Source organism: Zootoca vivipara, chromosome 13 (genome assembly GCF_963506605.1).
Source record: "Zootoca vivipara chromosome 13, rZooViv1.1, whole genome shotgun sequence".
NCBI classification, from domain to species: Eukaryota; Metazoa; Chordata; class Lepidosauria; order Squamata; family Lacertidae; genus Zootoca; species Zootoca vivipara.
The window spans coordinates 50,127,581-50,144,775 of NC_083288.1; the positions used below are offsets into that span (position 1 = coordinate 50,127,581).

The 17,195-nt window shown below is 54.3% G+C and overlaps 2 protein-coding genes across 6 annotated transcripts in view; both read right to left on the reverse strand.

The window, feature by feature from the left end:
• The window catches only part of KDM6B (lysine demethylase 6B), a 98,462-nt gene extending 88,727 nt beyond the window's left edge, over window positions 1–9,735 (reverse strand). For all 3 annotated transcript variants that reach the window (XM_060281901.1, XM_060281900.1, XM_060281894.1), the window contains exon 1: window positions 9,380–9,735. The gene's annotated coding sequence lies outside the window, so the exon portion shown is untranslated. The remainder of the gene's footprint in view (window positions 1–9,379) is intronic.
• Window positions 9,736–10,722: 987 nt separating this feature from the next.
• DNAH2 (dynein axonemal heavy chain 2) overlaps window positions 10,723–17,195 on the reverse strand; it is a 149,025-nt gene continuing 142,552 nt past the window's right edge. For 2 of the 3 annotated variants that reach the window (XM_060281903.1, XM_035134845.2), the window contains exons 80-88: window positions 16,531–16,722; window positions 14,869–15,053; window positions 14,513–14,741; window positions 13,920–14,071; window positions 13,701–13,815; window positions 12,923–13,099; window positions 12,417–12,491; window positions 12,167–12,317; window positions 10,723–10,995 (exon numbers count right to left, since the gene is read on the reverse strand). In XM_060281903.1, coding sequence (XP_060137886.1) covers window positions 10,841–10,995; window positions 12,167–12,317; window positions 12,417–12,491; window positions 12,923–13,099; window positions 13,701–13,815; window positions 13,920–14,071; window positions 14,513–14,741; window positions 14,869–15,053; window positions 16,531–16,722 — 1,431 coding nt within the window. In that variant the 3' untranslated portion in view covers window positions 10,723–10,840. Of the gene's footprint in view, window positions 10,996–12,166; window positions 12,318–12,416; window positions 12,492–12,922; window positions 13,127–13,700; window positions 13,816–13,919; window positions 14,072–14,512; window positions 14,742–14,868; window positions 15,054–16,530; window positions 16,723–17,195 lie in introns of all 3 variants that reach the window. The other variant, XM_060281902.1, reaches the window with a different exon arrangement.

The window sequence follows — 17,195 nt, forward strand, 5'->3', positions numbered from 1 at the left end:
ACTCAGAGGCTAACAGGGGAGGGAGCGATGCACTCTGCACGCACTCAGAGGCTGACGGGAGGGAGCGATGCACTCTGCACGCACTCAGAGGCTAATGGGGAGGGAGCGATGCACTCTGCACGCACTCAGAGGCTAATGGGGAGGGAGCGATGCACTCTGCACGCACTCAGAGGCTAATGGGGAGGGAGCGATGCACTCTGCACGCACTCAGACGCTGACAGGGGAGGGAGCGGTGCACTCTGCACGCACTCAGAGGCTAACAGGGGAGGGAGTGATGCACTCTGCACACACTCAGAGGCTTCTGACACTGCACATGCTTCAGGGCTAGCACTGAAATTTAAGTCTCAGGGCCGAACCTTGGGTCAAAGGGATTCAGCACAGCGTGAATTATGCTCAGCACTTTCTTCCCACTTCCTCCCCCAGTGTAGAAAACTACCGGTAGATGCAAAGGCAGGCTATCTTCCTCCACTGGGGAAAGGATGCTAAACTGGTATCACAGAGTTTGGGGGGACCCCCAAGGGTCATCTAGTCCAACCCTCTGTAATGCAGGAATCTCCACTAGATCACAAATGACAGGTGGCCATCCAATTTTTGCTTAAAAACCTCCATGGAAGGAGAATCCATCTTCTGCGGGACTCAGTAAAGCATTAGATAGTGCATCACTAGTAAAGCATCAAGTATCCCAAACAGACAGCTTCCACAGCAGCCAGACTACCACACAGCAGCAAGATGTGCAAAGCTAAAGCAGGCTCTTGCCAACTACAAAGCGAGTGAACTGCCAAGCAAACACGCAAATTGGGGGGGGGGGAACCACACAGGCTGAGGAAAGGGGTCCCACTAGGCTGCACCACCCAGAGCTGCAGGTTCCAGCTTCAGCTCATACTGCTTCCAGATCCAGGCCTCATCTTTTGCCGAGGCGGTTGACCCGATCCAGTTCAGTCTTGCTCCCCACACCTGCCCCGCAAGCTGTGCGCGCCATTGCTCAACAAAGGAGCAGCGTTTCTTCGCAGAGGGAGACGCTAACCTGCGGAACTTCTTGCCACAGGCTGTCCTGGCGGTTGCTGTTCATGACTCGCTGAATAATGGATCCATTAAAATTAACGAGCATGACTCAGGCGGCAGCTGCATTTATACATTTAAAGCAGTATTGAACCACTGTCGCGATCCTGGGAATTGTAGTTTGCTGAGAGCCCTCTTCCCCACAGGGAGTACAATTCCCAGAGTGGTTTTACAGCCAAACCTTCCTCCCAGGGAGCTCCGGGAAACTGTAGCTCTGTGATGATGTCTCCGAACAACCTTAACAAACTATAGTTCCCAGGATCCTGTAGAACTGTCAAGGGGACCCCAGAGGCCATCCAGCTCAACCCCCGGGCAGTGCAGGAATCGCAGCTAAAGCATTTCTGACACAAAGCCTCCAATGAAGCAGAGCCCACCACCTTCTGAGGTCGAGCCATTCTTACTCTCAGAAATACTTGTTCATTTCTTGCCACCAACATTTGTTTGTCCAGAAAAGTGTTGCCAGGAGGCAGTGTGGTGTAGTGGTTAGCGTACTGGTTCGAATCCCTACTCAGTCATGAAGCACACTCGGTGATTACCCCCTTTCTCATCCTTTGCAGGGTTGTTGTGTGGACAAAATGGGGGGTGGGGAAGAGCCCCGAGTTCACCGCCTTGAGCTCCTCGGAAAGAAAGGCTGCAGACAAATCAATAATAATAAATTGCCAACCTTCAGTGGCTACAGGCAGGGGGCTTGTGGGGTAGGGTAGTTTGGCCAGTAGAGCGCGGCGAGGCTCTTAATCTCAGGGTGGCGGGTTCGATTCCTGCACTGCAAGGGGTTGAACTAGATGCCCCCCTTCTAGCCATACGATTCGAAGATCCCCAGGCAGGGAACAGAGGCAAGGTGCGCCTGCGTGGGCCAACTTTGTTGCAACACGAAAACTCCCTTCCTTGTGAGTTCCCAACCTCTGGGGTTGCGGGAACCCACAAATTGCTGAGCAATAAGCTTTCCTGCTCGGTGAATTCTCCCATGCAACCAACTTGCAGAACTGGGCCGGGGTGGGGATGGGATCTTTGCACACACACACAGAGAGAGAGAGAGAGAGATGCACAAACTCACATCCGCCAGGGGAGAAGAGAGCATCAGACAGATGGAGACAAAGGGTGGGGTATTTGGGGGGGGGGGAGAAGGAGAATCACCTGTTCCTCCTTTCCAGGTGAGGGCAAAGGCACTCCGAGGTTGATGATTAACCTGCCAGCAGCCGGTTGGGGCCGGGAGGCAGCCCAGAGGCAGAGGGGGCCGGAGGGCAAACGGCAAGAAGACGAACAGGTTTAGATTTCGTGGACTGGCGCCTGTTTCGTCAGACGCATGAGAAAGCCTGCCGCCCCCCAAAAAAACAAATACGTGCGTCAACCGAGGCTGGAACTTTTTGTGCATCTCATGAGGCAGGCTCAGAAGGTGGCGAACGCTCTAAAAGGTATAGGGGCTGGATGGCCATCTGCCAGGGATTCTTGAGCTGCGATTCCAGCCTTGCAGCGGGTTGGACTAGATGACCGCTGGGGGTCCCTTTCCAATCTACCATTCTACATTTCTACGACCTCAGAAGGTAGAGGACTGACCTTAGCTGGAGGTTTTTAAACAGAGGTTGGACAGCCACCTGCTGCCAGGGATTCTTTAGCACCATGGAACCACAGAATTTTAGGGGTTCCCAGAGGTCCTCTAGCCTAACCCCCTGCAATGCAGGAATCACAGGCAAAGAATCGCTGGCAGAGGGCCACCCAGCCTCTATTTTAAAATCCCCCAACAGAGAGGCTGCCACCTTCCAAGGCAGCCCGTTCCACTGTCGAATGACCCTTTCCTAATGTTCCTATAAATTAAGTAGGTAAAAAAAATATTGTACGGGAAAAGCCACTTAAGGGAAGGATGCAAGATATTTTCCGTGAAGCTTGAATTTTTTTCCATTCCGGATTGTCTTATTTGACATTTAATGTGTTGTAAGCCGCTTTGAGATTTTTCTTTGAACTATACCGAGGTATGGAAATGAAAGGAATAATAATAATAATAATTCCACTGGGGAGAAATACATTAAAAATTTAATTTTAATGTATTTAATCTTGTTCTTAGGTTGTATTTTAATCAGTTGTTTTCTATCAAGGGAGGGCAGGGTATAAATACAATTTATTATTATTATTATCTATTATAAGACATTCTGTCGTGGCGGCCATAACCCAGGTTTAAGGTGCCATCTGGCGATTTGCTTACATCTCTTGAGTTTCTAAGCCTGGAGGTTTGGGGCCAGGTCGTTCCTACCCACCTTTCATTTTTTTCAGGGGGGGGGGCAAGGACTTCCTGTTTTGTGCACTGAGAGCAGGAAGCTGACGTCTCCTTGCACCCACATCAAAAAGGAGGGGTGCGAGAGAGGCCTCCCACGCAGAATGGGGGGTTCGCAATGAACCACCGTGCTCGATTCTGGAGAAGTTCCCATTCAGGTCTCACACCTTGAACCTTAGACGATGCCCCCCCCTCAATATCAGGCCTATAAGCCCCACCACCTCACCTCTGAAGACCCCAAAGATGAAATTTTGTGGCAACTTGTGCAGTGGGGACCCTAAGAATCTAGTCCAACAGCCTTTTCCTCTATGGGTTTGCCTCGCCCTCTATCGAAGCCACCCAAATGAATGGCCGCCGCCGCGTCTCGTGGCAGGGAGTTCCACAGTTCGTCTGAGGCTGGCGGGAGATTGCATCGCAAAATATGGACAGGACACCTGTTCGGAGGAGAGCGGTCTATCCTCATGGACACTAACAACCCCCCTCCTTTGTGAAGTAATAAAAACCTTGGAAGTGTTATGGGATGGTGGTGCCGGAAGGGAATAAAGTTTGCATTCATATTTGGTTGCCCATCTTTCATCTCAAGGTGGCATACAATTTTCATTTTTATTTTAAATTCATTTATATCCCTCCTCCTTTCTCCTCATGCAGGACCCACGGATGTTCGCAATCCAAATTAAAACAAATGCAACAGAAAACACACATTTTTAAAAAAACCAGTTAAATAAGTAAGCTAACAGCATGAAATACACTTAGAATCACTGAATTGGAAAGGGGTTACAACGGTCATCTAGTCCAGCCCCCTGCAGTGCAGGAATCTTTTGCCTCACGTGGGACTTGAACCCACAGGCCTAAGATCACAAGCCTCGTGCCCTGCCGACTTAGCTATCCAGCCTCAACTCTTAAAACCACTCATGCTTCCCCACTCACCTGTTTCTCCCTCACAACAACCCTGCAAGGTAGGTTAGGCCGAGAGACAGAGAACGGCTCAAGGCCACCTGGGGATTTTCATGCCCAGATTGCGAGTTCCAGTCCTGACAACGGGGCCGAAAAGGCCAATCTGTAGTTCATTGGCAGGACGCAAACACTTTTCCTGGAGCCATTTTCGAATCCTGATTCCTCCCGATTATGGGCAGAACGGCCCCTTTTCTGGGATCAGAGAGCCCCGCCCTGCCAGCTGGGACACAGGTGAAGCCTTGGCCTCCTCCCTCCCTCCCTGGCGGGGATCCGGTTTCTCTCCTCACCCGTCCTGGTCCAGGCCTCTGCTCACGACAGGTGGCCCACCACTCAAATAACAAGCCAGACACTACACACAGGGGGCCTCCATCGCCTCCCTAGAGGGCTAAAAAGGTGTGGCAAGGTGGATTTGCACGGCTGTGCTGCCTAGCAGTTAGATTGGGTTGCACCACAGGGAGGGAACCATAGAGCGTTAGTTGTACCAAGAAGCAAGGACCAGTTCTTAAGGTGTCCAGTTCTGGGCACCACAGTTCAAGAAGGATACTGACAAGCTGGAATGTGTCCAGAGGAGGGCAACCAAAATGGTTAAAGGCCTGGAAACGATGCCTTATGAGGAACGGCTTAGGGAGCTGGGTATGTTTAGCCTGGAGAAGAGAAGGTTAAGGGGTGATATGATAGCCATGTTCAAATATATGAAAGGATGTCATATGGAGGAGGGAGAAAGATTGTTTTCTGCTGCTCCAGAGAAGCGGACACGGAGCAATGGATTCAAACTTCAGATTCCACCTAAACATTAGGAAGAACTTCCTGACAGTAAGAGCTGTTCGGCAGTGGAATTTGCTACCAAGGAGTGTGGTGGAGTCTCCTTCTTTAGAGGTCTGTAAGCAGAGGCTTGACAGGCATATGTCAAGAATGCTTTGATGGTGTTTCCTGCTCGGCAGGGGGTTGGACTGGATGACCCTTGTGGTCTCTTCCAACTCTTCTATGATTCTATGATCAGCCTCCCCTCAGCCTGGCGCCCTCCAGATCTTCCGGACTCGCACCAGTTTCGAAGTTTTTGCAGCCGGAAAAAGCTTGGGGTACCTATTTTCTGCCTCCCGCAGCTGCTCACAATCCAGAAAGCACTCCCTGGTGAATTTCTGCCTGCCTGGCAGCTGGCCCTACGATGTTCCCTCCTCCCTCACAAAGCCATTGTTCAGGGCCTACAAATCCAGTGCCAATTATTTGTCAGCCAGGAGTTGCAAGGCTTTCCTAGGGTAAATGAAATAAATTTGATTTTTTTTGGGGGGGGGGCTTCACCCAACCAAACATAAGGAAGACAGACGATCCGGCTTCTCTCTTCTGCATGCCCACCCCCACCCCCCCACCGCCCAGCTCAGATGATGGCTTCTGCATCTGGTTCTCCAGAAACCGCAGCGCCAGGGGACAGCGATTCACAGACGCATTAACAAGAGCCTAGTCCCTAAGAGATGAGATTTGAGACTGGGGCGTTTGCCAAACATCTTCTCAACACCTGCTCATTAAACCCAACGCCTCCGCCTTACGGTTCCCCCTTGCAAGAGCATATGGGGTTGGAACTGGGAGGGGCTGGAGGCGCCCGGCTAAATTGGCTGAAAACTATAATTAGTAGCGGAATTACCCCTGCCTCCCCTGGAGAAATAAAAGGATCGAGGTTTGAAGGTTTGCCCAAACACCCCGGCGCTGTGTCGCAACAGCAAAATAGCGGCGTACAAGTTTACCTTTCGCGGCTGAGCGGAAAAACCAAACGGAAATAACCTCTGCTATGGGGCACCCTACTTCATTCTTCTTCCTGAGGTTTCCGCCTGCCCAGCCAACCTGCCCCCAATTGCCCCCTAAGCCAGCTTTTGCAACCTGGGTGCCTCCCAGACATTTTGCACAGTGATTCTCATCACCCCAGCCAAAGGAGCTTTCCGTTGGCAAAGGGTGCCCTGAGCATGTGCAGAGAGCCTGTGTGCTGCAGCACTCAAAGAGTGCTGTTCCAGGACCTGGGAGACACTGGGGTTCAAATCCCCACTCGGGCACGAAGGTCGCTGGACGACCTCGAAGGCCAGCCGGCGTCTCCCAGGCTGAGCCTACCTCAAAGGGCTGTTGTGAGGATAAAACAGAGAGACGGAGAACCATGGGCATCACTGTGAGTAGAGATATGTTTTGGCTGATTGTGATTGGGGGGGACAGACGGATGGACGGATGGACCACATTTCTACATGCTAAACAGCATTCATCTTTTATGTTCCTGCATTTCTCAGCTAGAAATGCACTCTGCGCATGCTTATGAGCCTGCATTATTCACATAGGTTTGCTGCAAGCCTCATGAGGGGAAAAATCTGGACATAAGAACATAAAAATAACCTGCTAGTCCAGCATTCTGTTCTTACAGTGGCTGACCAGATGCCTGTAGGAATCCTGCAAAGCAGGATCTAAGCACAAGAGCCCTCTCCCCTCTTGTGGCTTCCAGCAACTGGTATTCAAGAAAATGCATCGAGTTCTGCAGGCATGGGATCAGGGCTAGCAGCCACCTAGTTCGGCGGCTGTCCCTGCTTCCTGCAGAAGCGAGTTCCCTAGTTCAACAATGTGCTGTGCAAAAGAAGTGCTCCCTTTAATCTGTCCTGAATCTCCCACTCCCAGCACTAAACTCCACGATGGCTCAGATTTAAGAGCTTTACAGCCTCTAATCCCCAGCAGGGAACTGGAGCCTGTGCATTTGGGGTTAAAGGGGGGGCGGGAATTATCTCGCCTCCTTCCGTGGTCTTGGCTCTCCCTCTTGTGGACACCAACTGAAAGCGCAGCTGGTTCCAGCCTCCCAGGCCAAAGAACGCTCATTTACAGCGACTGCAGTTAAGATAACCGTTTTCCCTTTTTTAAAAAGGCGCCCTCGCATTCTTATGAATGGATCTACAAGCGTGGAACCAAAAATGGAATTGTGCAGAGATCAGATCGGCTGCCATGGCAGCGGATCTGATCAGCGGGGAGCGCAGCCGAGCTGCAAAAGCAGCAGCAGAAAATGGATTCCTGGGAAGCCGGATCTGCTGCCCTGGTGATCGTGCTGCCTGAGGCCGCCTCACCTTGCCTCATGGGTGAGCCGGCCCTGATCTTAGAGAGGCAGGACTCCTGGGTTGAAGGCTTAAAGAGTGAGGCCCACGTTGGCCTGGACACACCATCCCACCCAAAGGTGGCTGTCATTGCTCAGCTCTGAGGCAAAGGCATTCTGCACATGCTCCAGAGCCACTCACTTCTTCCTGCCTACGTTCCAGGGCTGAGCCACGTCACACGGGATTTACTTACAAGAGTCAACAGACATTTGATCCTAAGCCTGGTGGCACTTGGAAAAATGCCTCTTCCTTCCCTGCAGGTGCTCGGCAAACAGGTTGGCAAATGCACTCACTGCCAACTTCAGCAAGGGCCAACTTCAGCAAGCTTGGGACATGCAAGCAAGCTACCGGGTTACACTGGACTCTTTCCCACCTATCTGAAGAACAGTTCTGTGAAACTCAAAAGCTCGCACGTCGGGACGCACACCACGCCAAGGATGGCACCCTGTTCTCACAGTGGCCAACCAGGCGCCCGTGGGAAAACTCGCACGCAGGACTCGAGCAGAACGCTTTCCTCTCCTGCCCTTTCCGGCAACTGGTGTTCAGAAGCATGTCTGCCTTAAAACCAGAGCCACACTCTCAGGCTGCCATCACATTTCTGAGCTGCCCAATAGGAAGCTAGAACCAGATTCCCATGCACTGGATTTCCTAACTGGAACCCAGAACCCAGGCAACAAGGGCACTCCAGCACCAAGCCCTCTCAAGACGCCCTTACCAGCTGGAGCAGTTGGTGGGACTGGGAGAACAAAACGAGCCTTTTATTAAAAAGGGGTTCCTCCCAAAGGCCATCCAGTCCACCCCCTTGCCCCCACGCTAAAAGCCTTGGTGGTATTCTGTGTACGGCAGGAGGGATGGTACTATAGGGTAAAGCAGGGACGTGTGGCATGAAGATGGAGGCAATTTCAAGGGCGAGGAGGAATAATCCCCTCTTTAACGGAAGTAGGCATGAAAACACAGGAATGGCACACTAACCCCCTCCCCCAGTTGCTAACCTTTAACCCCTGCAGGGCTGGGAAGAGTGGAAGAGGAGGGGAAGGGGGGTGAGAATGCTCAGAGAGTGGCGGGGAGAGAAATATAAGCCATCCCATAAGTGGTTCCAAAACACAAGCACACACATCCCTCCAGGCCCAACGATCAGGGGACCTTCCATTTTAGCTCAGCTTTTAAAGGGGAGAGGGAGCCTTTTTTGTCCATAAGAGGTGGTGGGAGGCTAGTGGCTCAGTGGTTAGAGCATCTTCCTTGCATGCATAAGATCCCAAGTTCAAGCTGCAGGCTGGACTAGATCACTCACGGGTTCCCACCAGCCAGCCCTACAATTCTATGCATCCAAGCTAAAACCCTGGCGGACTTCCTGCTGCCCGCCAGTGTAAGACAAGACTGAGCCAGATGATGTCTCACTCAGTAGAACACAGCTCCATGTATATACGTGCTCCATATGTTCTATCCGTTGCCTTTATTAAAAACAAGTAAGTTGGCCATCTCCCCACACCCTTCAGATCTGCAAGAAGGAAAGTCAAGTATGATCCCCGTTTCAACCCTCCCCCCCCCCGCAATCCGCCCTCGCACCGTCCGCCTCTTGCTCATCTTTTTGCACGGCTCCCCCCCCGCCAGCCCCGCCCTGTTCCCAAGGAAAAAAAAAGGGGAAATTGCAAAAGGCGCAGCCCGCTTTCGCCATCGCGGGGGTCGGTGAAAACGAAAGCCCCGCGCGCCCCTTGCTGGGGGTGGGGACCCCTGGGAGAGACCTGATTTCAGATCGCCCACTTTGTCTGGGCCGTGGGGGTCGTCGGGCCACTCGCGCCCCCTCTCTCCTACCCCGCAGGGTTGTTGGGAGGATCATAGGGAGGAGAGCTACGAGCGCCCCCTTGAGGTCCTGGAAAGAAGGCGGGATTGCAAACGCAGCCGATAAATACACAAACAAACTTGCAAGTGGGAAACGAGGCGCCCTCGTGCTGCAGGCAGGGAAACACCCCCCTCCCTTGCCCCCTCTTACCTGGGGGTGGGCTGGCTGGCGTGCGCGCCCGCGGAGGAGGACGACGAGGCTGGAGATCCCTCTGCGCGCTCCCTGCGCGTCCCTTGGCCAAGCTGCTGTGCCCCCCGGGCGCCGGGACGAGCATCCTCCGTCCGCCCCCCTCCGCGGGCCGGCGGGAACTTTGCAGCGGGCCGGGGAAGGAGGGAGGGACGGAGTCCGGGGCCGCTGCGCGCCCTCAGCGCGCGCGCCCGCAGGAGAAGCGGGGACTCCGCGCCTGGAAAAGTCCGCTCTCCGGTTGCGCAGTTCCATTTCCCCAACGCAAACACGCGCTCGGCGCCTCCGCCTGCCCCGCCCTCGCTCGTGTCAATTCTGTTCCCTGGGCAGGATCCGAGCGTCCCTCCGCCCTGCGCCCGCCCCTCTCCCTCTCCCGCCGCTCCTCCTCCCCCGGCGCCCGGGCCAGCCTCGCTCCCCGCGCGGGGAAGCAGCAGCAGCGGCGAGAGGCGCCGGCGAGGCTCCCCGCCAGCGCGCAAAAGCGCACAAGGGGCTCCCGCTGGAAAGGCCGCGGAGGGAAAGTTTCGCGGCCTGCAAGGGGAGGGGGAATTAAAGGCCAAAGTCCAACCCGGCTTGCCCTCTTCTCCAGGGAAGGAGGAGGAGGCCGCCTCGTGCACGGAATGGGCGGAGGGGCACGCCGGGGTCATCCAGACCCACCCCGGACGAAGGAAAACCTGCCCCTTCCAGGAGCAGCAGGGTTCTCTCCTCTAGCATAAACCCTCCCCAGAGACCACTGCCCACCATCATCACTGTAGTTGCCCCATTGCCGCCCTCCCTCCCAGGACTGTCCCTAGGCCTCCTTCTCAACTGGCCTTTGCTCCCCAGTTGCTACTGGGACGCCTCCCCTCCCCCCCTACATGTGCCTGCCAATGGAAAGGACATATGGCTCCTCTCTGCCAGCCGTGTGTCACCAGAAAGGTATTTCCTTCTCTCTGGCCTGCTTGGCTCTTGGCACCACAGAGCTGCCCTTTCTCCAGAGCCCCACATCCATCTCACAAAATAGGGGCGGGGCTCCAATGAACTTGGCCCCCCGCAGCACCACAACCTCGAGGGCCCCAAAGAGCAGCTCTTCTGCCCCATCGCTGGTGTTTCCACAGCATACATTTAAAAGACATCCCCTCCCCTCCAGGGATCCTGCTGGGAGCTGCATCTCTGCGAGGCGTGTACTACAGTTTCCAGGGCACGGGAGAGGCATGGAGAATGTGCTTTTTCAGTGTATGGTGTGGAGGCAGCCTAAAGTTCTGTCTGCCCCAGAAGATGATCTAATCCCAGCTCTGAGATGGGGATTTCCCATGTCAAGTAAGAGGACACACACAAAGGAGACTGTAAACAAAATAGCTTTATTTTAATTCTACCTAAAACTGTGGGGTGGGGGGAGTCAGAGAAGCAAGGTTCCTTGGGAGAAAGGGGTTCGTATGGGGTGAGATGTCTTCAGGTATCCAAACTCATCAGCAAGGCTGTGCCTCTCTTGATCCAGTGGTCAGAGGGCATCGCTCCGGACCGCAGGTCGATGCCAATGACAAAGGAAGGCCGCCCGGCAGTGCCAGCCCGGTTGGGGTAGTAGTAGCAAGGGCAGGCGTACATCCCTAGAGACATTTATTTGTTTAGTCATTAGATTTATACTCTCCCAGGGTGGCAAGCATATCCATACAAATGCAATTACAGTACAACCGTTAGAAACAAGCTTCTAAAAACCAGTTAAAAACCTACCCTAAACTTATAAGTTCAGGACTTATTTTAATTTATTTATTATATGTGTTTACTGCCCTTCATGCAAAGATCTCAGGGCAGTTGACAGCATAAAAATACAAGATAAAAACACAAAATACATAATAGTTACATGAAGAAAAACAACACAAACCAAAGACACCCCCTCCCAAAAACACATATACCGTAGGATGTTAGTCAGCCAAAGGCCTGGTTAAAGAGGGACATTTCTGCCTGGCACCTAAAGGTATATAATAAGCACACCAGGTGAGACTCCTTGGGGAGAGCATCCCACAACGGGGAGCCACTGCAGAAAAGGCCCTGTTCTCATGTAGATGGAACTTTCTTAAGGACATAAGGAGAGTCCAGCTGCTGGATCTAGCCAAAGGGGGCCCATCTAGGCCAGCATTGTTTTCCCACAGTAGCCAAGCAGATGCCCCAAAGCAGGCATCCCCAAACTTCAGCCCTCCAGATGTTTTGGACTACAATTCCCATCATCCCTGACCACTGGTCCTGTTAGCTAGGGATCATGGGAGTTGTAGGCTAAAACATCTGGAGGGCCGCAGTTTGGGGATGCCTGCCCCAAAGGGAAGTCTGCAAGCAAGACCTGAGCAAAGGAGCACACTCTTTCTCTGGTTTCAGAAACATGGCTGCCTCCTCCATCAAACTGGGTAAACGGGTCTGTTTTGACATTTCTCTTGAGTGTTAATATTGGGGGAGAGTGGGGCACCTCACAAGGGAGGGCATTCTGCAAATGGGGGGGTTTGCCATGGGTTCCCACCAACTGGGGCGACACCACCAACAGGTGCTAAAAGAGGCTCGGTAGCCGGGGATGGCGACGACCCTGGAGAGACAGACTCTGCCAACCTTGGCGTCCGACCCGGTGCCATCCAGCTGCCTTGGAGGACAAAGTTGTGGTCTTGAAAGAGCCGGAGGCCGCCAGGTTGGCAAAGGCTGGAGCAGGCTGTAACAGGGCAAGGTGGGCAAAGGGTCTGAGCTGGCCTAAGGCAGTGTCTTCTGTCTGTCTCCTTGCACCCAGGGGCCACCCACCTTTGCCGCTCTTCTTCTTGTTCTCCACGGGCTTGAAGTGGATGGTGGGGATGGGGCAGACCAGCTGCATGGGCTCTGCATCCATCAGGCAGGAGTTCTTCTTGTCCCAGCCGGCACCCTCCAGGTAGAGACCTCGCACCCACACCCCTTCCTAAGAGAGAGGGAGGGAGACCACGCAGGGCTGGCTCAGGGGGTCCCAGGCTCCTGAGCCCTCCCCCCCTGCAATGTATGCCCTGGGAGAGGCACTTACCTTGGGCGGGTAGACAAGGTTGTTGTCATCCACGGTGGAGACAATGAACTCCCAGGAGAGGGTGTCGACAGAGATCTGAAAGGGAGGGAGCCACATGAGATGGTTCTGCAGCAGCCCAGGGGTCTCCCCCTAAGCCAGCCTTTCCCCATCCCGAGTCCCCGGCTGTTGTTGGACTACAACCCCCATCATCCCTAGCTGGCAGGACCAGTGGTCAGGGATTATGGGAGTTGTAGTCCAACAACAAATGGGAGCTTAAGATGGAGATTGGCGGGCTTAGGGGGAGACCCCTGGCTCTCAAGCCACAGAGACCCACTTCCCCTCCCTGCAGAGCAGTCCTTGCTGCCAGGCATCACGGCCCTCTCTTCTCCTTCCAGGCCAGTCTCCCCATCCCTTTCAGGAAACGTCCAAAGACACACACAAGCCCTTCCAGCCCTCCTGCTGGACCCAAAAATCTCTCTCTCTCTCCCCCCGCCCCGGCCACCACCCTCTTGTCACCCACCACCTACGTTGTTCATGCGTGCAGCAGCTTGCAAGACGGCTGTCAGGAACCCCGTGGGGAAGGTGAAGCCCGAGAGCCAGAAGAGGACGGGAGGGTGGGCGGTGGTGGCCCAGCGGGTAAACTGCTCCACGCGCTGACCCAGGTCCCGGGTCCAGGCGGCCAGCGGCTTCTGAGATGGGTAGGCCTGCAGGAGGAGGGAGGAGGCCAGGAGCTGGGAGAGGCAAAGCGGGACAAGCCAGCCAGTTCCCCCCCAAAAAAACAGCCCCCACCTTAGGAAAGAGGTGCTGCCGGCCCCAACCCACAAAAAGTGGCAGGTGTGTATCCCTCTGCTCTCCAGCAACCCGGGAAGGAGAAACCAGTATTTCGCTGGGGAATCTTACTTTGGAAGAAGCCGTTTTTGAAATATTTTCGTTCAGAAGAGGCTTCTGAATTATGCATTTCTCCCTAATGGGAAATCTCTTCTTCAGATGTCGGGTGAAGGCAGGAGAGAGGATGGGGAGGGGGGAAGGAGAGGGAGAAACCTGGTGGGTCCCACAAGGGATTCCAGAAACACCTCTCTCCTGAAATCTATGCTACTCCTGGGTAAAATAGGTTCAAAATATGTTCACAAGCAAAACAACAGGTGTTTCTACCTACAAGGCACCAGGGTGCTCTCTCCTCAAGGGAGACTAGCAGCTTGGAGCCCCCGGATCACACCCTCCTTCCTGCTCCTCCTTCAGGGACACCAGGTCCCCCACAGAAGGGGGTGGAAGCACCAGGAACCGCCCCATTCCCCCCCCCCTTACCCTCTCCCACATGGTGGGAACGCGGGCGTCAAAGATGCAGTTGAAGATCTCCTCTAGGTCCGTAGACATGACCACCAGGCCCTGAATGCCCTTCTCCAGCTCCACCAGGGAGGAACTATGGGCAGAGGACAAGAGAAGCTGAGGTGAGCACAAAAAAAGGGACCGGGGTGTGTGTGTGTGTGCTGAGGCCTGTCTTGCCCTGTCCCCCTGGGCACTCACTTAATGACCTGCAGCAAGGAGTTGTACCGCTGGATCTCCTGCAGCAAGACCACGTTGAGCGGGGAGGGGTCCCCAGACAGCACCTTGCAGGTGCCTTCGTAGTCAATCTCCTCTGGGATCTTGCTGCGCACGTCTGCTGAAAGCTCCAGCACCTGGAGAGAAGGGGGAGAAGGGGACAGAGAGAGGAGGCATGCAGGGCGCTAGCAGGGAGGTGGCCGGTGGTCTCCCAGGAACCACCACCTGCTCCCCAAGCCAGCTCAGTTCTGCAGGGCCCCAGGCATCTGGGAAGGGAGACTAGACGTGCTCCTACAGACCTAAGAAACTGTAGGGAAGCGGGGGGACCTGCCAGGGGATCGCGTCCTGCTCTTTGGTACCACTGCACCAGGGCTCAGCCTCAGAAGGACTGTCATGATACGAGAGTGCCCCTGAGCATGTGCCGAGTCTGCTCTCATCACCACAAAGCGGGCGCTCGGAGGAACCCTCCTGGGATCCAGGAAGTTCACACAGCCAAATAACGAGCTGTGAGGGCCTTTCACAAGTGTGAGACTTGCAGAAAGGCCAACTCAGGAGGGCTGCCCAGGACCCCTGGGTACCTTGTCCTCGCGGCTCTGCCCAGCTACTCCGGTGGGCGTGGTCTGGGGCTGCAGGGAAAGCAGCGTTTCGAAGAGCGTCCTGGCTTCGGTGATCTGGGAGGCCACGTCAGCATTGGGGTGCTGGCCAAAGGCTTCGGGGGGGTCCATGCCAGGCAGCAGGCTGATGTATTCCTTGTAGGAGGCGATGTTGCCATCCTTGGGGATTAAGTAGGTGTCCAGCACAGAGAGCCTGCAGAGGGAGGGAGGCCGGCCAGCCGGCTTGCTCAGGCAAAGATTTCCTCCTGCGCCCGACAAGCATGCCAACCCCTGCTTTCCCCGCACCCAACCTTTCCCCGCTATCCCAGGCGCCAGCTCACTTGTAGAAGGGGGTAGTCACACTTTGCTCGCAGAAGTAGTCGTTGATGTAGGTGGTGAGGAGACGTCGGTCCCAGTCGTCCGTCACGTGGCCCCCATAGTTGACCCCTGCAATCAGGTACTTGAGGGCGTCCCAGGGGGTCTCCTCATACTCATCCAGGTACAGGCTCAGGAGGTTCTCTGACACCTGGCAGGGAAGGAAGGAAGCGTCACTGGTGACAAGGGCGTGGGCCAAGGAAGCACCTGCTGTAGCTACCTGGACTGGGATGTACAAGGGCGGGGTTCCCCAGTAAAGACTGGCTTATCCACGCCACCCCTTGTTCTGCTGCTTCTGCCACCCTCCTGGGGGAAAACTACTCTTTAGTGCTCAATCAGAGTTAACAGGAATATGGGTTTTTCCCAGATTGCCATTTGTTCTGATTTATCACTAAAGAGCAGGTTTTCCCTTGGAGAGGAGCGGGGCAAAGGGAACCTGCCAGGACTTGAGCTTTCTAGGCGCACCACATGTGGAAGTGTGGATGAGCCCTGTATTTATATTTCTATACAGTATATAACTGAGATCAATAATTGCAGTCACCTGTGTATGAAAGCTATGTACATTTTACAATTTTTTATGTGCTGTAAGCTGCCCAGAGTGGCTGGGGAAACCCAGCCAGATGGGCTAGGTATAAATAATAAAATAACCAAATTATCATCAGCCCAGAGGCCCAGCTGTGGTTCCCTCTTTCTCAGCAGGCAGCCTACGGGACACTTAGGGGGACCACCGCCAAGCTGAGCATCCAGAATTCGCCCACTCGGCAGCATCCGTCTAAAGCCCTTGTGGCCAGACCTCCTTACCACCCTACACACTTCTGCAACTCATGCTTGCGCCCCATGTTCCAAAGAAACATGGCAGACGGGATAAGGGTGAAAGGACTGCTGTGAGTGATCCCCAGTGGCTTGGAGCATGTTGGTGTCATATGAACACATGTGGATGTTCTGACATAAGGGTGCCAGGTGCACTGGGTTACCATAGCAACACCGGCAAGATCGTGTGCATGGCTGGCTGAATCGCTCACCCTCCCACTGGTTCAGGAACTTAGAGACAGGTATAATAGTCTCTGGGGGCATTGATTGCTTTCATTATGTGAAGTCCTGATGCTATCCTACTTTGCTGTCAGGGTCTGACTCTGAATCTGTGAGACAGGGGAAGAGGATGTGGGTTTAACACAGCAGCATTAGCCAGCATGGAGCTAGTGTTACTTGATCTCTCTGTACATAAGCATCTTTAAAGACCAGCAGTACTGTATATAATAGATAGCCGTGTTTAATGGAGCTTTCCCCTTATCTGGGGACTCTGGAAGAAGCTGTTCTGCTGGGAGAAGGAAATCTCTGGACTCGGCTGGAGCGCTGCAGACTTTGCTGCTACATGACACGAGTTGAGGAGTGGTGAGCTGCCAACTAACTTCCAAGAGTCACTGACAGGGCAGGTGGCGCTCCTGGGCACTTCAGGCCACAGGGAAGGCTCAGCCGCAGTTTGTTCCGGGGTTTTCTGAGCATACATGGGAGCCTCGTGGACCGGCAAGTCAGAGCACAGACAAGGAAGGCACAAACAGGCTCCCCTGCAGAATCCGCCCTTTTTCTGGTCTCCCGATCCCTCCCGATCCCTTTCCACCTCACGCCACCTCAAAATCCGAGTCGTTGAAGCCATAGACGATGTTCCAGCCCAGCTGCAGGAACTTCTTCCGCTCCAGCAGGATGCTGTGGAAGAAGCAGAGGGCAAAGAGCAGCTTCTTGTACTTGGAGGGCTTCGTGCAGCGGGTGAACTGGGGCTCCGTGATGAGCTGGTAGAGGCGCTTCATGTTGGCTTTCAGGCCCTGTCAAAGGGAGGAGGAGGAGAGGGGCAGGCTCACAAGTGACCTTGCAGGAGACATCAAGCAACCAGGAGGGGGGGGCAGGGGCAGCAATGCACTTGGCCTGTTTTCCGTGCTGCAGGCCAAGTGCAGACAAGTCACCCCTGTTTGAGCACCAGCTCTTGAAGCTGACGATCCAGAACCAGCCATGTTGATTAAGAGGCTGTTTCGTAACCTGTTTTGGTTGCCTGGACTCCAGGAATGCAGGGAGTTTTCTTAGGAGATGGGGGGGGGAAGGAAACCTGGTCACGGCTCTTGGAAGTGCTGCAGAGGAAGGCCGAGGCCTGAGAGCATGGCCTGGCTTCTCTGCTCTCTGCTTCCAGGGGAGCCACATTGGGCCTAACACTGTGGGTTCTGGCTGCTACAACACACATGCAGGAAAGGTTGCAACGGCGCTTGAGACTTTTTAAGTTTAGAGAAAAGGCGAGGGAGAGGAT